General features: G+C 33.8%; 3 protein-coding genes across 3 annotated transcripts; all 3 read left to right on the top strand.

Annotated features, from left to right (window-relative positions):
• The first annotated feature begins 2,370 nt into the window (after nt 1-2,370).
• Nucleotides 2,371-8,313, top strand: Tsp_08155 (hypothetical protein). The gene is made up of 10 exons (XM_003373516.1): nt 2,371-2,397; nt 2,528-2,727; nt 2,947-3,100; nt 3,517-4,416; nt 4,498-4,581; nt 4,619-4,793; nt 4,869-5,352; nt 7,528-7,762; nt 7,889-8,140; nt 8,209-8,313. The coding sequence occupies exons 1-10, from the start codon at nt 2,371-2,373 to the stop codon at nt 8,311-8,313; spliced, it is 2,616 nt and encodes an 871-aa protein (XP_003373564.1).
• Nucleotides 8,314-10,701: 2,388 nt separating this feature from the next.
• Nucleotides 10,702-12,299, top strand: Tsp_08154 (conserved hypothetical protein). Its single transcript, XM_003373515.1, has 5 exons — nt 10,702-10,797; nt 10,973-10,991; nt 11,400-11,618; nt 11,710-11,801; nt 12,258-12,299. Exons 1-5 carry the CDS (start codon nt 10,702-10,704, stop codon nt 12,297-12,299), a joined length of 468 nt encoding a protein of 155 aa, XP_003373563.1.
• A 4,108-nt stretch (nt 12,300-16,407) lies between these two features.
• On the top strand, nt 16,408-16,536 carry Tsp_08153 (conserved domain protein; the record flags this gene model as incomplete). The annotated part of the gene is made up of 1 exon (XM_003373514.1): nt 16,408-16,536. A coding segment is annotated over exon 1 (129 nt), but the record flags the coding sequence as incomplete, so codon positions are not given.
• Nucleotides 16,537-16,607: the final 71 nt, after the last annotated feature.

The raw sequence follows: 16,607 nt of genomic DNA, 5'->3' as shown, positions 1-16,607 counted from the left end.
GGGCACGGCAATATTTTATTTGTTCACGTATAGTTGAAAGTGAAAGGTGCAGTGTATGGCGTCTTTTTGCATATTTTAACGTATTTTCAGTTTTTATTTATTTTTCCCTCCGAGCAAGAATTAAAAATGTTCTCTATACTGCCAAGTGAACGTTAATTTCAGTATACTGTAGTATGTGTGAAGGTTCATTGTTTAGTCATTGCAGGCAGCTTGTTGGAAGTTGCATGTATATGTATTTATTTATTTTGATTTCTTTTAATATATATTATATTTGATTTGTTGCAAGTGGGAAAACGTCAGTTGGTTATTTTTATTTTCCACCGCTGGTTGTTAATGATTTATTGATCCACACTTTATGATCTGTCGTATACTTGAACGGCTTTGCACCGTTAGCGTCTATTTTCTTTTATTTGAATAATATTTTTGAAAGTTGAAGTTTTATTTAATATAATTTGTTTGAAGAAAAATGATTAATATTATTATTATATAATTATTCCATTTGTTTGCTTATACATATTAGCATATAAATTATCAATAATAAACAATGTAATCGCATGCGGTGCAATTTTATTCAGTTTACAGTGTTGCAAAAGTTTGTGAAATTGTTTTATATCAATAGATGGATAGATTGTTTGATCAGTCGCATTTATTTGATTAATATTACGAGTTATTTTATATTTAATGCTTTAAATGATTAAGCTTTCAAGTATGTTTTTTTTTGCATTGAAGTTTCTTTTCACATTTGAGAAAAGTTATCATGAAATTGATTATGGGAGAGGGGGTGGATATTATTTTTGATCAATCAATTGATGCAAAACGACATTATTCATTTGAAATAACGCCGTTGATAAAAGCGAAAAAGTTTCTTAATCATCATTATTAGCTTTGGGAATAAAATAAAAATAGCTTTTTCGTTTTGTTTGCTTCGTATTTTTTTTAATTTGCCGTCGGGTTCAAGCCGGTCTGATTTTTGAAAAAGAGCAGCCAGATGATAAGAGATGTGAAGCATTTTGATTTTATTCTGGCAGCCGTGAAACTTTTCTTCGAGCAAGTTGACAAAAAGTTTTCAGCTGGTTAGCTGGCTGGCTAGTTAGCTAGCTAGCTAGCAAGTTAGCTGACTGAATGAGTGAACAGCGTTTTTAATTTGTGATTTGCATCTTTCGTTTCGAATGAGTTTTTATTCACTTTAACATACAAGCAGCAGCAGCAGCAGCAGCAGCAGTAGGCTGCAGTAGCAGTTCAGTTTCTTGTTCTCTTGTTTCGTGTAAAATGCTAGTTGTGCTTTTATTATTGCTGACAAGTTAGTTTATGTGGTATTTATAAATTTATTTTGCACTTATTATGAAATATTATTATTAATTTTTCTTTTTTTTATTTTGCAATCGCTGAACGAAAGCATTTATTGATTTATTTTTCAAAATAATTATAATAATGATGATGATAATTTTTATGTTGAATATATTTGAGGGGTGGTTTGATTTGATTTGCATATACAAGCAGAAGAGAAGAGAAGGGAATTTTTTTAAATTTCTTCTTTTCAGATGTGTTCAACTTTCGTATGAATTTCTTTGCCAAAGAGATTTAGAAACCTAGCAAAGGGGAGAGAGGTACTGTAAAAAGGAAGATTCAGAGGGGAGGGGAGGGGAGGGAAAGAGTCAGGGGGACTGTGGAGAAGAAAAAGAAAGTTGTATTTTGATCGATTTGGAATAGGGTTGTCGTCCGTGAAAGCTGATGGAAGAACAGAAATATCGTGCTATGAAGCGCGAAATAGAAAAGCTTGAAAATGTCCAACTGATGTGAAGCATTTTATTGATCGTTCAGTAGTAGTAGTAGTAGTAGTGGTAGTAGTAGTTCAATTCGACGAGCACCGTTGTTCAACACAACAGGGCGGACTGCATTTTGCTCTGCTGCAGAATTTGATAATAATTTCAAGTTCACTTGAACGAGGTGTTTGTGTGTGTGTGTGTGTGTGTTTGTGAACAGTTGTGTGGAGAAAGAGAAAGAGAACTATGGGAAAAAGCCTGTGTGGAAAAAATTTCATTTTGCATAAAAGTAAAATAATGTTGCAAATGAAAGAATATAGTAATAATCCAATGCAAACGAATGAATGAATACAAGCAACGCTGTTTTCTCATCCGACAACATTTTGCAAAACTGTTCCAGTTGGAAATTTTAATGTAAGCATTGTAGAAGAACTAATTGTGGTTGGTGTGGATATTATTCAAATAATTTTGCAAAATTTTGAAAAGTTGCAATGTTGTTTGCATTTGAGCTTGTTGGTTGGTTGTAAAATGCATTGTTTGCTTGTTTCTGTTCAGTCATGTGGACTTTTTCTTTTCCACTGAAATTGTGGATATTTTTTTTCTGAAAATGCAACAACGCTATCAATGCGGGTCGGTTTTTTTTCACTTTTTTGCTTGCTCATATCTTTTATTCTATTTCTGTTGCTGTTATCTTTCCATTCATCAGAACAGTGTTCGATGGAATTTTATCGTTGCACACAGAATTTTTGCTTTTTCAATGTTAGCTTGCTGCTGCTTCGTTGGGGCAGTGGAGAAAAATCACCGTTGCACAGCAGTTGCCGGTCGTTGCGGCGGCACAGCTAGAGCGTGAAGCAGATGTTCGATGTCGTTCGTTTAGATGCGATGATAGTGTTCGTTTTTCTCCTACGAACGTTTCTCTTTGCAAACATCCCGCTGCGCAGCAATCTACACTGACTGCTGCTATGTACTAGGCTAGATTGCTTCTTTTGTCCACTGAGTTGTGCAGGCAAATGTTGATTTTCATGTTTTGCATCAGTTTGCAAACTTTTGCCAGCATCGATATTCATACTGTGTGTGTGTATGTAAACTGCTTAATCGTGCAGATTTTTTCTTTTTCTTTTTTTTGAATATAATATGTTTACGGCCAATTTATTTCAACTTATTATGTTCAATAATTTTCCAGCGCGTGCGTGTTTGCTTCATCAACTGCAGCTACCACCGTTATTATTATTTATTTACCAATGGAATATTTCCATCAGGTGGAAATTGTTTGCAGTGCAAAATTTGGATGCAATTATTCGTTTTGCAATTTACGCTTAAGCAATGAACAACCAGTGGTTCTTTTCTTTTCTTTCTTTTCATTGCTTTACAATACAATAGTAAAAAGTTTCCATTTGTCAATTTTGAAAATTGTCCGCTTTTTCACGTTTTCTTTTTCACACTTGAGAGCAACAGCAATATGTTTGATTAGTTGTGTTTGCTTATTGATTTCATTTTTAATATTCTTCACTTTTTCGGTATTGAGAATAATTTTAATGATTAGATAAATTTTCTTTTTTTTTCTTAATTGTTCAATGATGAAATGAAAATTTTTATCGACTTTGTTGTTAATATTTGTTAATAATATGTTGGAAAATTGATGGTCAGATTTTTGTTGTGTTGATGTATTAGATAAGAAAAAAAAATTATCGAACATCATGGTCTGTGTTCTGTTCTGTTTCAGCAGAATTGCATTTGAAAAATCAGAAAAAAGATGCGTTCCTCAATGGCAGATTGTTGTGTGAAGTTTTGCTGCTGCTTTCGAATCAAGCGCAACGGCACGTCGGATTTCCTGGATCAGACGGCCGACGGGCAGCGATCGACTGACGGTGCTCATGATTATTCTACAACCACGTTTGCCAACGATTCTGCGGGACAGTTGGTCGGCACAACTTCCCCAAAAACCACCACAGTGACACGGCGATCGTCGCACGGCGGTCACAGTTTTGATGAGGATGTTGATGATGGTGGTGGTGGTGGTCGGTTTGGGGACTCGTTGCCGAAACGGAAGGGCGGTGGTCGTTGGTTTTACCGTCTGTTCTTCAAAGATCGCCATAAGAAATTGCGAGAACTGAACGATTCTGAAACTGTCGCTGCACAGTCTGTTCTATCTGGTGAAACTCCGCCAGCGACCACGCCCGCGGCGGATGAACGTGAAGCAGCAGTTATCCGAGCCGAAATGCACCAGTTGGGCCAAACAGCAGCTGATCCTGTTCAGCAGACATTTGGCACAGCTGGTGGCAGATTGATTTACGAAGTGGACGGTTTGGAACCGATGTCCGGTGGTTTGAAAAGTTTTGTAACTTATCGAATTTACCAATCACCAAGCAACGTCCAACGACAACAGCAACAGCAGCTACAGTTGAATTCCAACTATGCACAAGTGCCCAGTTCTTTCACGTATCTGCTCCCAAACAATGCAGCCGCCAAAAACAAATCTGCGCAAATTAAGCACATCGAATCGAAATTGGCAAAAGCTGTTAATTCGAACGGCGAACGCTGTCGCACCGTAGATAAATCACCGATCACTAGTGGGACGTTGGACGACGATCAGTTGTTGTTATTGACTCCATCGTTCATTATAGAACATGCACCTTTACAAAATGATCATCAAGTACAATTTCTTTTCGAGTCTTCAGTTTGTTATTCAATTTTAATGTTTTGCTGTTGGTGTAAACGTTTGTTTCATTTTTAGACTTCTATTCCATCATCATACAATGATTTGATTGGAAAAACCGTAATGCGTAATACAGTAAGTAATTCGGCGTTGTTCAGTGTGGTTAGTGTTTGTTAATAGCAGATTGTCGCTGTTTCAGAGAAACGACACGTTCTCAGAATTGAACGCCAGTGCAAATGACGACGACACATTGTCTAACGGAGGATTTTATTCGTCGACACCGAAAAAGTCTGTTCAACACAGCCGAAAGTTGATTTTTGAAGTGGATAGTTCATCGTTGATGCAGCCGGAGAGTAAGGAAAATATCATCCCAGGTAATTTTGGTGAACACTTCAATAGAGCAATATTGAAAATTGATTGGTAATAATGTTGTTCTTGTTTTTTTCTAGATTTGGAATTTTGGCAAGATCGTCAAGTGCCATATGCTAATATTGTATTGCCGGAAAGATGTGGGGAAAGAAAGAAGTCCAGTGAAGTTGATATGGGCTGCGGCTATTTTGATGAAAACTTCAAAGCTGCTACATTGGAAAAGCAGTGCAAAGATTTGGCACTGAATGAAGCTAAATTTAAAAATAATTATCCTGTTCCTTCAAGTGGACTGTTGTTAAAAGAAAGCAGACGGAATGAAGCAAAGTACAATTTCTTGTTCAAGGATGTTTTGCAGGATGGAAAATTCCAAGAGACAGGACAGCACGAACTGGGTGATTATAATAAGGCGAACACCATTTTGGACATCAGGAAGCAATTCGATAAGCCTATCTTTGGCGACGAACGTGTCAAAGTTTTGGATGAGTTACCAAGTGAGACGCAGAAATTGGATTCTCTCGAGAAGGGCAGTTACGCCGACGGTACGACATTTTGTTTATTGTGGTTGTTGATGGTGAACAGCAGTCGATAAAGCGAGTTGTTTTAGATTATCCGATTTCTTTGTCACGTTTTCGTGACATGTGCACTACTGCTGCGTCGGTTAAAAAGAAGCTGCAAACAACGGCGGAGGATGAGCAAACTGGGAAGCAAACGAACCGCATCAAAGGTATTAATGCAGATGGTTGTTCTGTTACCGGGGATGATAGACCGAAAAAATCGTTCCGCTACTTACTACCTCGTGATGACAAAGCTGTTGACAAGTGCAAAATATATTCGCTACATTATCAAAAATCTGACTGTCAAGAAAGTTCCGTTCTGACTGAATCGAATACTGCGGCTGTGAACGACGATGCACCATTTGAACTGAAGCTGCATAAAACTGACCAGCAGTTGTTCGTCGGGACAGACAATAGTACTTTGCGAGAAATTCCACTTCAGTTGCCACGTGACGTTCAAGTTGTCGAGAAGGACGTTGCTTCGAACGCGGATCACTCATCATCTGCACTGGACATTGTTGGCGATTCAAAATCCGCAGTGGCGGCCAGTGGATTATTGGAAACTGCTGATGATACGGTACCAGATGTCCGAATTGATGACGAATCCAGTAAACGTAGAGCATGGTTTGAAGATTTTCCAACCAATTCAACTTGGACAGAGGAAAAGAATGGAGTCGAATTCCACTGGAGCAGTTTGCAGCAAAACAGCGACAAACGTCGTCAAGAACAGTCGACCATAACCACCAGTGGTTTGTCTCCGGAAGAAGTGGAGCAAAAGAGTTGCAGCGGCGGTGTTCCAGCTTCAGGCAATGACAGTGTGGACGTGATTCGAGAAATGTTGTCCAATGTCCACTTGGATGACTCAGAAATTTCAGAAGCGGCTTTCGACAATGAACACGTTTCGTCGGAAGTAACGGAAATTTTGAATATCACTTTTGAGAAGACAACAGAAAAGCAGCGCATTGTGGCGCCGTTCACTTTTGCGTCAAAATCTAGTAACGTTGCGACGGTGATCCATTGTGGTGAAACTGTCAGTTTTGAAGAAGAGAACATTGACGTGCCTGTCAGATCAGCAATGAACAATATTGCTGGGGAAGTGGTTAATTTGGGAAACTTTGCAAGAGATGGAAAGGAAAAAATCAAAGTGGAAGTTGATTTGTTGTTGCCAAATGATGAAAAGCTATCCAATTCGGATGATATCAGTCAAGCACTGGTGACGAACGACGACATTTACGCTTCAGAAGATGGCCAACACGCATGGCCCGAGTGTATTGTTCCGAAGAGTCCTTCGCCTGTGTTATGGGAACCGGACAAAAATCCATCGATCGGTGATAATTGTGATACAGAAATACCGATGAATATTTCTTCTGATTTTGAGACAAACCAGAAAATGACAACTGAATCATCAGCAGTGGTAGAATTTGTAGAGAGGGAGAAGAATTTATTTGGAAATTTATTGCCAAATTGCGATTTGTTGCAATCAAATACGAACAGCGACGTGAAAAGCTGCGAACAATTATTGTCTACTGAAAATGTACAACAAGATTTGAATAGCAGTGCCGAGGCGAATGAATTTTCCAACGATTTCGATGCAGATGTTGACCAAAATAAGGAGGACATTTTTGCGGGGAATGAGGTAACAGAAGAAATTGTATCGGTATTTGAAAAGTCGACTACTAATCAGCGTGATGAAAGTGCATTGACCATGATGGAAAACGCTACAATGCACGATAGTGTGTCTCGATGTGTTAAGCTGTCAGTTGCAGATACTGATTACGGGGCTACGATGAAAAGTGAATTGGAATCGAGGGAAATTTCATGCGGCGCACCACTTTGTGAACAATATCCTAATTTGAAATCAGTGAATGGTGAAATGTTGGACACGTCCGGCCGAGAGTGTCAGACAGAGATGCGAAATTTGACGAGCAGCGAGAACAACGCCAATGCTGTGCAAGTGATGCGCAGTGTTGATTCACACCAGTTGCTTGATACTGAGAAATGTGAATTGGAAAATACACTTGCCAAAAAACCATTTCAGGAGGAGTCGTGTGGGAAAATTAAAGCTAATAAGACACGGAAAAGACGCAAGAAGAACGGAACGCAATGTCAGAAAAAGAAGTACGTATATATTTATTTGTCGGTGTGTATATGTGTGTGAATTCAATTATTGAGAATTTTGTTTCAGGCGTGATCGAATCAGTACGCTGTTGAAAGATTTGGGTATGCATGATTTTATGCACAGAGCAGAGCACTGCACGTTGGATGAACTGAGTGAATTGATAAGCAAAGCAGGCTTGGAAAAGAGTCATTTGATTTTTGGTATTGATTATACACGAAGTAATGCTCATCAAGGTGAAAGGACATTTCATGGAAGATCTTTGCACGCCATTCAGCCAGGCATTTTGAATCCATATCAGCAAGTTAGTCACTTTTGTTGTCACTATTAGTTGAATAAGAATTTTCACAAAATATATAAACGAAAATATAAATAAATAAATAAATAAATAAATATATATATATATATATATATATATATATATATATAGGTGATTAGAGTATTGGGAGAAACGATGGCATGCTTCGATCAGAATGGAATTATACCTGCATTCGGATTTGGTGATGCAAAAACAAGCGATGAAGGTGTTTTTCCTTTGAAACTAAACGGTGAAGAGTGTAAAGGATTTCAAGAAGTTTTGACAGCATACAATGCACGCACTCCGACAATTGAATTGGGCGGCCCAACAAATTTTGTACCCCTGATCAAGAAAGCAATTGACATTTGTAGCAGTAGAAAAGCGGTACAATAGACTATTTTTATTTTTTTCAAACTGTATAATAATAATAATAATAATAATCTTGTTTTTAGTATCACATTTTGGTTATTGTTGCTGATGGGCAAGTGACAAATGAAATGATCAATCAACAAGCTATAGCTGCAGCTTCACATTATCCGTTGTCGATTATTATGTAATTGAAAAAAAGAAAGAAGAGCAATTTTCTTTAAATTTATGATTATATTATTTGTTTTCGGTTTATGATTATGATTATGGTTAAGACTGCTGTCATTATTATCTTTGTTTTTATTCGTAGCAGTAGTAGTAATGGATGGTAATAATGGTACACTGTTTTTGATTAGGGTCGGAGTTGGTGATGGTCCGTGGAATATGATGAAGCGTTTCGACGAAACTCTACCCAAGCGGCAATTTGACAACTTTCATTTTGTGGACTTTCACGAAGTATTCTTTGTTTACCTTTTATACTGTATAATGACCAGCTGCTTCTTTTATAAATAGATTTATTTTCCACATTTCAACACTGCATGTGAATAAGTATGTTCATTATAAATTTAGGTGACGAGTGGCGTTTCTAATCCTGAAGTCACATTTGCCGTTCATGCGCTGATGGAAATACCAGAGCAGTACCGGACAATCAAAGCATTTGGTTATATATCTTAAATTCTATAATCCATTATGCCCAGTAAATTGTAAATACTATCTTTTATTAGTACTTCTTGTATTACATTATTTATATATTATGGCGCAGTATTTATTTTGTAATACTTTTCATTTTAAACTTTTTTTTGAAAATAATGAAGATGATATAAATGTGTTAATTATGTATAACTTATACGAATATATGTAAGTATGTATGTATCTATGTATGTATGTGTGGCCGTATCTATTCATATGTTTATTTATTATTTGTTATTCAAGTAAACTGAGCGTGTAATATTTGAAGTGAAGCACTTATGAAGATCATTTTTACGATAAATTATTGATTTACACCATGCGTTAGATATATAAATATATACAGCCTAGAAGGAATTTGTAAGAAAAAATAAGAATAGCAGAATTATTTTAATTTGAATATTTTTATGACAACTCTATGCAAATGGACCAGCTCAAGAAATACGGATCCAGAGAAAGGAGAAAATGGACTCTGTAGAACATTCGAAAAATAATTTGCTGTATTCAATTAAATAAATAAATATTCATTGCAATTTTACAATTATCAAATTTGAATTGAAAAATAACCTCTACTCGAAATAAATTAAACTCTACCAGTGTCATTTTGTTTAAAGTTGTCAATGGTAACGTGTTATTTTAAACGTAAAATTGTTTAAAGTGTAGGCAACGTTTTTGTTTGCTGGAGCAGTTTTCTTCAGTTGTTCTCCAACGACGGTACAGAATGTTGCTTTCAATCCTGAGGTTCAAGCAAAATGCTCTCGCTTTGGCCTGGTGTGGTATCCTGTGCGTCTGCTTCGCACTGGGATATTGGATTTCCAGAAGAATAATGACGGAATTCGGTGAAAAGAACAGGAAGATACTCATTTTTCCCACTGGTGACAATGTGCTTTACGATCCAGCTTCACCAGGTTACACGACACCGTTGTTAGGCGTCGAATTGTCACAGTAAAAAGATGTCATCAAAAGATCTTTTAATCTACTGACCCAAGAAAGCAGTCATGGTTTCTTATCGAATCATTTTATCAAAGTCATTCCACGAAAAAAGGTTTTGGTGAATTCGTTCAAATACCGTATTATTGTATTATTGTTAAAAATTATTGAAAATAAATGTCATTGTATTTTGTTTTGTTTTGAAATAGATTTAATAAAAATTTTCAAATTTGAAAGCATCGGTATGTAAATAAATATCTGCTTCAAAATCGGCAGATGACGGTTACAATTTAAAAATAAAAACCCAATCGCTGACATAGTAGGTATTCATTAAAAACTTTTTTGCACAGTTCAATCAGTTCTTTGTTGGAATTGGTTTGGTAATTTGTTTTTGAAATTCAATTTCTGTCGACCATTCTTTTTCTTCTGTACAAAAATTTAATTTCAGCAACGCACGCGCTTATGCAAAAGTTCTTGAATTCACAGATCAGTCTTCATTTGTTAAAATATAATTTGATTTCTCACCATAAGACTTCAATATAAAAATTGAATTATCATATTGCAGTACATAATTAATTTTAATTATGCACACTGCTGTAGCATTTGTTTGATAAAAATTCACAATATCATTGCACACAGTATGATATCTCGCTTTATAATCATTTTCAAATACTGTATTATTCATAACAGTGCATTAAAGGATGGATATTTGAATATTTTTGACTTTTTTTAGATAATATGATTTTGGCATTTGTTTGTGAGTGATGTTAAAATTTTCTTGGTTTCGTTTATCATGGTCATTAACTATTATTTTTTGTGTGCTTTTTACGACAAAGAAATATTCTTTCTGTACAAATTTTATCGTGTTAAGCGATTTGATAGTTGTCAAAGGTTGGGCAATTCAGCATCATGGATAGCATATGTTAGTAAACGTTTCCCCCAATTATTCGACTGGCTGAAGAATGAGACAGACGATGGCATTTTCCGTATGCATATCATTGAAGCTGAAAACAAGTGCTATTGGTGACATGATTGAGAAATTACGAACAAGCAAAATGGTAATGTATTCTGTTTAAAATATTGGATTGATTTCTCATCTTGCATGTGGCTACGTTTTACAGCCTGAAATGTTATATTCTAACAGTCTGAAGCCGAGGAATAACCGTAGTTATATCTAATTTCCTGTCAGTTGTATGCAGTATGGATATAATGAGTTCTGTTAGTTGAATTAAGTCAGCGACTATCACCCACGGTTGAGATATTTGTTGATATATTATTCAAGCAGGAAAATCTTTGTATACAATTCCTCTTATGATTCACAGCATTTGAAAAATTTTATTTTTCTTCATTTCATGTTTAGTTTAATTTCAAAATATGCGTTACTATATTCTTTGAAGAACAAATTATTTTCAATTTATTTCTATTATCAAAATGCTTTCTATGCATGGAAATTTAATTTCGTATTACTTTATTTTGTATTTGATGTTATTTTGAAATTTTTCTGGTTTAACATTTTTCATTTTCTTTATTATTTATTGCAAGCTTAAAAGCAAAGCGATTCATGATATATTTATTACATTCCAATATGTGAACATGTCGCAGACCGCAATATGTATGACATAGCGAAGAAAGAAAAATTAAAAGGAACATCACTAATGAGCTTTGGTGTCAGCTCATATTCGACGGAAAGTTCAAAGCGAAGAACAAGGAACATCACAAAGCACACTGCAAGGAGCATCAAACAAAAAAAGTTCAAGATGCCAACTCTGCGAAGCCACTGACAACAAAACACCTAGCCGCTGTGAAAAAAAGAAACAACTATCTCTATACGTAAAGCCCATATTTGTGACTATTGTTCGCTTTGCGCAAAAAATAACCTGTATATACATCGATTTGAAAATAAAAATCAAAATCACATTGCTTATTTTATTAACAAAAACATTAAAGTATATTTTTTAAACTTTTTTTAGGTAATGAAGCTCACACTAAAAAGAAATTTATCTCACGGGTCAATTTGACCGGAAACATGAAGCATGTAACAATATCAGAACACGACGCAAGGGTTAAAATAAATTCCTTTCTTCCGGTGAAAACATTCATAGTTTTGTTGAAAAAATTAATAACACCATTCCATATAAACATTTATTAACTTTCATTTTTCAATTCTTTTTATTTAGATTTGTTAAAATCCTTTTTATAAGCTTCACATTTTTTAAGTATTTCTCAAGAAATGCATCAACATGAAAGTTTCGAAGAATTTTATAGTATTCAACAAATAATTCTTTACCGTTAAAAATCAACTTCTTTAATTTTTAAAAAGAAAAATTTTTTCTCAAAAATTGCAAAATTTCATGGGTCATAGACTTGGTTGTTTCTGCGAAAATTGGCGAAAATTCAGTTTTCAAAATTTTGACTTTATCTTGATTGTTATAGTTTCATACTGATGAAAGATGGAATTTTAGAGACTTTCATCTTAAACTGCATGGTAGTTTTTAAATAAATGGGCACTAAATTTGAGGTTCTGCGTATTTTAATACATACAGAAGTCCTCCATCAGTAATTGTTTTCCAACGGCCGGATGACTGCCAATTTCTGCACATGAAACATTTCAGACATCAAATCTGTTAGATTTTTACTAACGTATCTTTTTTACGATTAATAGAATTGAATTTCTTTAATTATTTCTTTTAAATAATCATTAATTGCTGCAAATGAAAACGCGAGCGCTGTAATTGTTTACTTTGTTGAAAAGCAAACATTTAATGGAATGTGGTTCTCATTACCATCTTTTCCATTTACCAAGCATCTCATTCAGACCGAATTTGTGGATATTTAAATTTATTTTTTGCCACATAAAAGGCATGCAATTGTAATTTGCATAATTAGTATAATGTGTAGTCGCCCAGGGTGAATCTTCATTACAAATGCTGTGTAATTAAATAAATTCACAATTCATTTCAAACAATTGAGCTCATGCAAAGCATTTATTCGAATATTTTGAGGTATCCACTGGTTTGTGCGGTGAAACATATTCCATGCTTCACAGAAGCTACGGCATTCTGTGAAATAATTTTATCATTATTGCAAGCAATTGTGTTCCTATTATAGGTATGTAAATTTTTTTATAATCTAAAATAAATGATTTTTTGAGAAATTTGATAAATTTTCCAGTTTGTGCATTTGAAATTTATAGAATAAAAATACTGGCACATGAAACAAAAATAGCTTTCTAATGAGATAATTTGGCAAATTCTTATCTCTGAATTGTAATAATCAAAAATATTCTGAGAACAAAGATTGTCAATTTTGAAAGTTCCTGTATTTTAAATGAAAATCAGGAACAATTCTTATTAAAATAAATTCCTTTTTTCCTGTGGAAACATTCAAAGTTTTGTTGTGCAAATTAACAACACCATTCCATATAAACATTTATTTAACTTTCATTTTTCAATTCTTTTTATTTTGATTTGTTAAAATCCTTTTTATAAGCAGCACGTTTTAAAGTACTTTTCAAGAAATACACAATCATGAAAGTTTCGAAGAATTTTATAGTATTCAACAAATAATTCTTTACCTTTAAAAATCAACTTCTTTAACTTTTAAACAGAAAAATTTTTTCTCAAAAATTACAAAATTTCATGGGTCATAGACTTGGTTGTTTCTGCGAAAATTGGCGAAAATTCAGTTTTCAAAATTTTGACTTTATCTTGATTGTTATAGTTTCATACTGATGGAAGATGGAATTTTAGAGACTTTCATCTTAAACTGCATGGTAGTTTTCGAATAAATGGGCACTAAATTTGAGGTTCTGCGTATTTTAATACATACAGAAGTCCTCCATCAGTAATTGTTTTCCAACGGCCGGAATGGCTGCCAGTTTCTGCACATGAAACATTTCAGACATCAAATCTGTTAGATTTTTACTAACGTATCTTTTTTACGATTAATAGAATAGAATTTCTTTAATTATTTCTTTTAAATAATCATTAATTGCTGCAAATGAAAACGCGAGCGCTGTAATTGTTTACTTTGTTGAAAAGCAAACATTTAATGGAATGTGGTTCTCATTACCATCTTTTCCATTTACCAAGCATCTCATTCAGACCGAATTTGTGGATATTTAAATTTACTTTTGCCACATAAAAGGCATGCAATTGTAATTTGCATAATTAATATAATGTGTAGTCGCCCAGGGTGAATCTTCATTACAAATGCTGTGTAATTAAATAAATTCACAATTCATTTCAAACAATTGAGCTCATGCATAGCATTTATTCGAATATTTTGAGGTATCCACTGGTTTGTACGTTGAAACATATTCCATGCTTCAAAAAAACTACGGCAAACTGTGAAATAATTTTGTGATTATTGCAAACAATTGTGTCCCAATTATAGGTATGAAAATTTTTTTATAATCTAAAATTAATGAATTTTTGAGAAATTTGATAAATTTTCCAGTTTGTGCATTTGAAATTTATAGAATAAAAATACTGGCACATGAAACAAAAATAGCTTTCTAATGAGATAATTTGGCAAATTCTTATCTCTGAATTGTAATAATCAAAAATATTCTGAGAACAAAGATTGTCAATTTTGAAAGTTCCTGTATTTTAAATGAAAATCAGGAACAATTCTTATTAAAATAAATTCCTTTTTTCCTGTGGAAACATTCATAGTTTTGTTGTGCAAATTAATAACACCATTCCATATAAATATTTATTTAACTTTCATTTTTCAATTCTTTTTATTTTGATTTGTTAAAATCCTATTTATAAGCAGCACGTTTTAAAGTACTTATCAAGAAAAGCATCAACATGAAAGTTTCGAAGAATTTTTTAGTATTCAACAAATAATTCTTTATCTTTAAAAATCAACTTCTTTAATTTTTAAAAAGAAAAATTTTTTCTCAAAAATTGCAAAATTTCATGGGTCATAGACTTGGTTGTTTCTGCGAAAATTGGCGAAAATTCAGTTTTCAAAATTTTGACTTTATCTTGATTGTTATAGTTTCATACTGATGGAAGATGGAATTTTAGAGACTTTCATCTTAAACTGCATGGTAGTTTTCGAATAAATGGGCACTAAATTTGAGGTTCTGCGTATTTTAATATATACAGAAGTCCTCCATCAGTAATTGTTTTCCAACGGCCGGAATGACTGCCAATTTCTGCACATGAAACATTTCAGACATCAAATCTGTTAGATTTTTACTAACGTATCTTTTTTACGATTAATAGAATAGAATTTCTTTAATTATTTCTTTTAAATAATCATTAATTGCTGCAAATGAAAACGCGAGCGCTGTAATTGTTTACTTTGTTGAAAAGCAAACATTTAATGGAATGTGGTTCTCATTACCATCTTTTCCATTTACCAAGCATCTCATTCAGACCGAATTTGTGGATATTTAAATTTACTTTTGCCACATAAAAGGCATGCAATTGTAATTTGCATAATTAGTATAATGTGTAGTCGCCCAGGGTGAATCTTCATTACAAATGCTGTGTAATTAAATAAATTCAGAATTCATTTCAAACAATTGAGCTCATGCATAGCATTTATTCGAATATTTTGAGGTATCCACTGGTTTGTACGTTGAAATATATTCCATGCTTCACAGAAACTACGGCATTCTGTGAAATAATTTTATCATTATTGCAAGCAATTGTGTTCCTATTATAGGTATGTAAATTTTTTTATAATCTAAAATAAATGATTTTTTGAGAAATTTGATAAATTTTCCAGTTTGTGCATTTGAAATTTTTAGAATAAAAATACTGGCACATGAAACAAAAATAGCTTTCTAATGAGATAATTTGGCAAATTCTTATCTCTGAATTGTAATAAATCAAACATATTCTGTGAACAAAGATTGTCAATTTTGAAAGTTTCTGTAGCTTAAATGAATATTATTGTAGATGGAAATTTTTTAGCAATGCCCTGAGAACAGTCCTACACTAAATGATGGGCATTTGAGGAACTGTCAAAAATTGTTGAAATGTTTCTTGCCTCAGTTTTTCTATTTCCCTTAGGCCATTTTGCTCTTACTACACCAGAGTCACTGTGAATTGCTTTTTATATTGTGCAGCTACTCTTGTGCAACTCTTCAAAATGTGCTCTCTGTGGTTAGCAATTCATTAGATTAGTGTGATATGGCCATTTGTCCAGCAGCGTTTTGAATTTTACTCACCCACATCACCTATGTCTGAAAAACAAGTTGTGTTTCATATGTTGTGATTGTAGGACTTCAAGAATACGCCATCTGAAAACTAGCGGATTTCTATTTTCTGTTAGTGACATTCATTCTGTGCTTGGATTGATAATTTCCAGTAATGAGAATGAAAAATGGAATTCCTTTTTGAGATCCTTTGGAGAAAGTATGTAATAAAATTGCATTGTCCATTACTTAACTAGTTCTTCCTCTTTTCTTATAAAGCTATTTCCGTCCTTAATATTTGATGGCAATGTAAAATATTTTGCATAGCGTGCAGGCAGTATCAAGAATGGGAATTTCATTTTTTTTCACAACTAATTGTAGATTCTAATATGCTATATGAACTTGATGAAATGAATTTTCATACTATTTGCATTGTTCATCACATTACATGCCTTTAAGCAAAATAGCTTTTATTTTAGCAAACAAATTAATAAAAGAACACTTTTAATTTATGCTATTACGCTCTTACTCATCAAGAATTAGGTTGTTTTTCCAAACCGAACTTTGCGTACTATCATCCAATATTGCAGAATATCGCTTTCCGTGGTTAGTTAGTTTGGTTGGTCGCCATAAGACCGAGGTGTGCAATTGTGAATCTCACTTTTGCATTATCGTCCATCATTTAACAGGTAAATGAATATTCCGACAATG

This window comes from Trichinella spiralis, assembly GCF_000181795.1.
Source record: "Trichinella spiralis strain ISS 195 chromosome Unknown Scfld6, whole genome shotgun sequence".
Taxonomy (NCBI): Eukaryota; Metazoa; Nematoda; class Enoplea; order Trichinellida; family Trichinellidae; genus Trichinella; species Trichinella spiralis.
The sequence above is the reverse complement of the archived record's forward strand: the minus strand, read 5'-3'. Positions and strand labels throughout refer to the sequence as shown.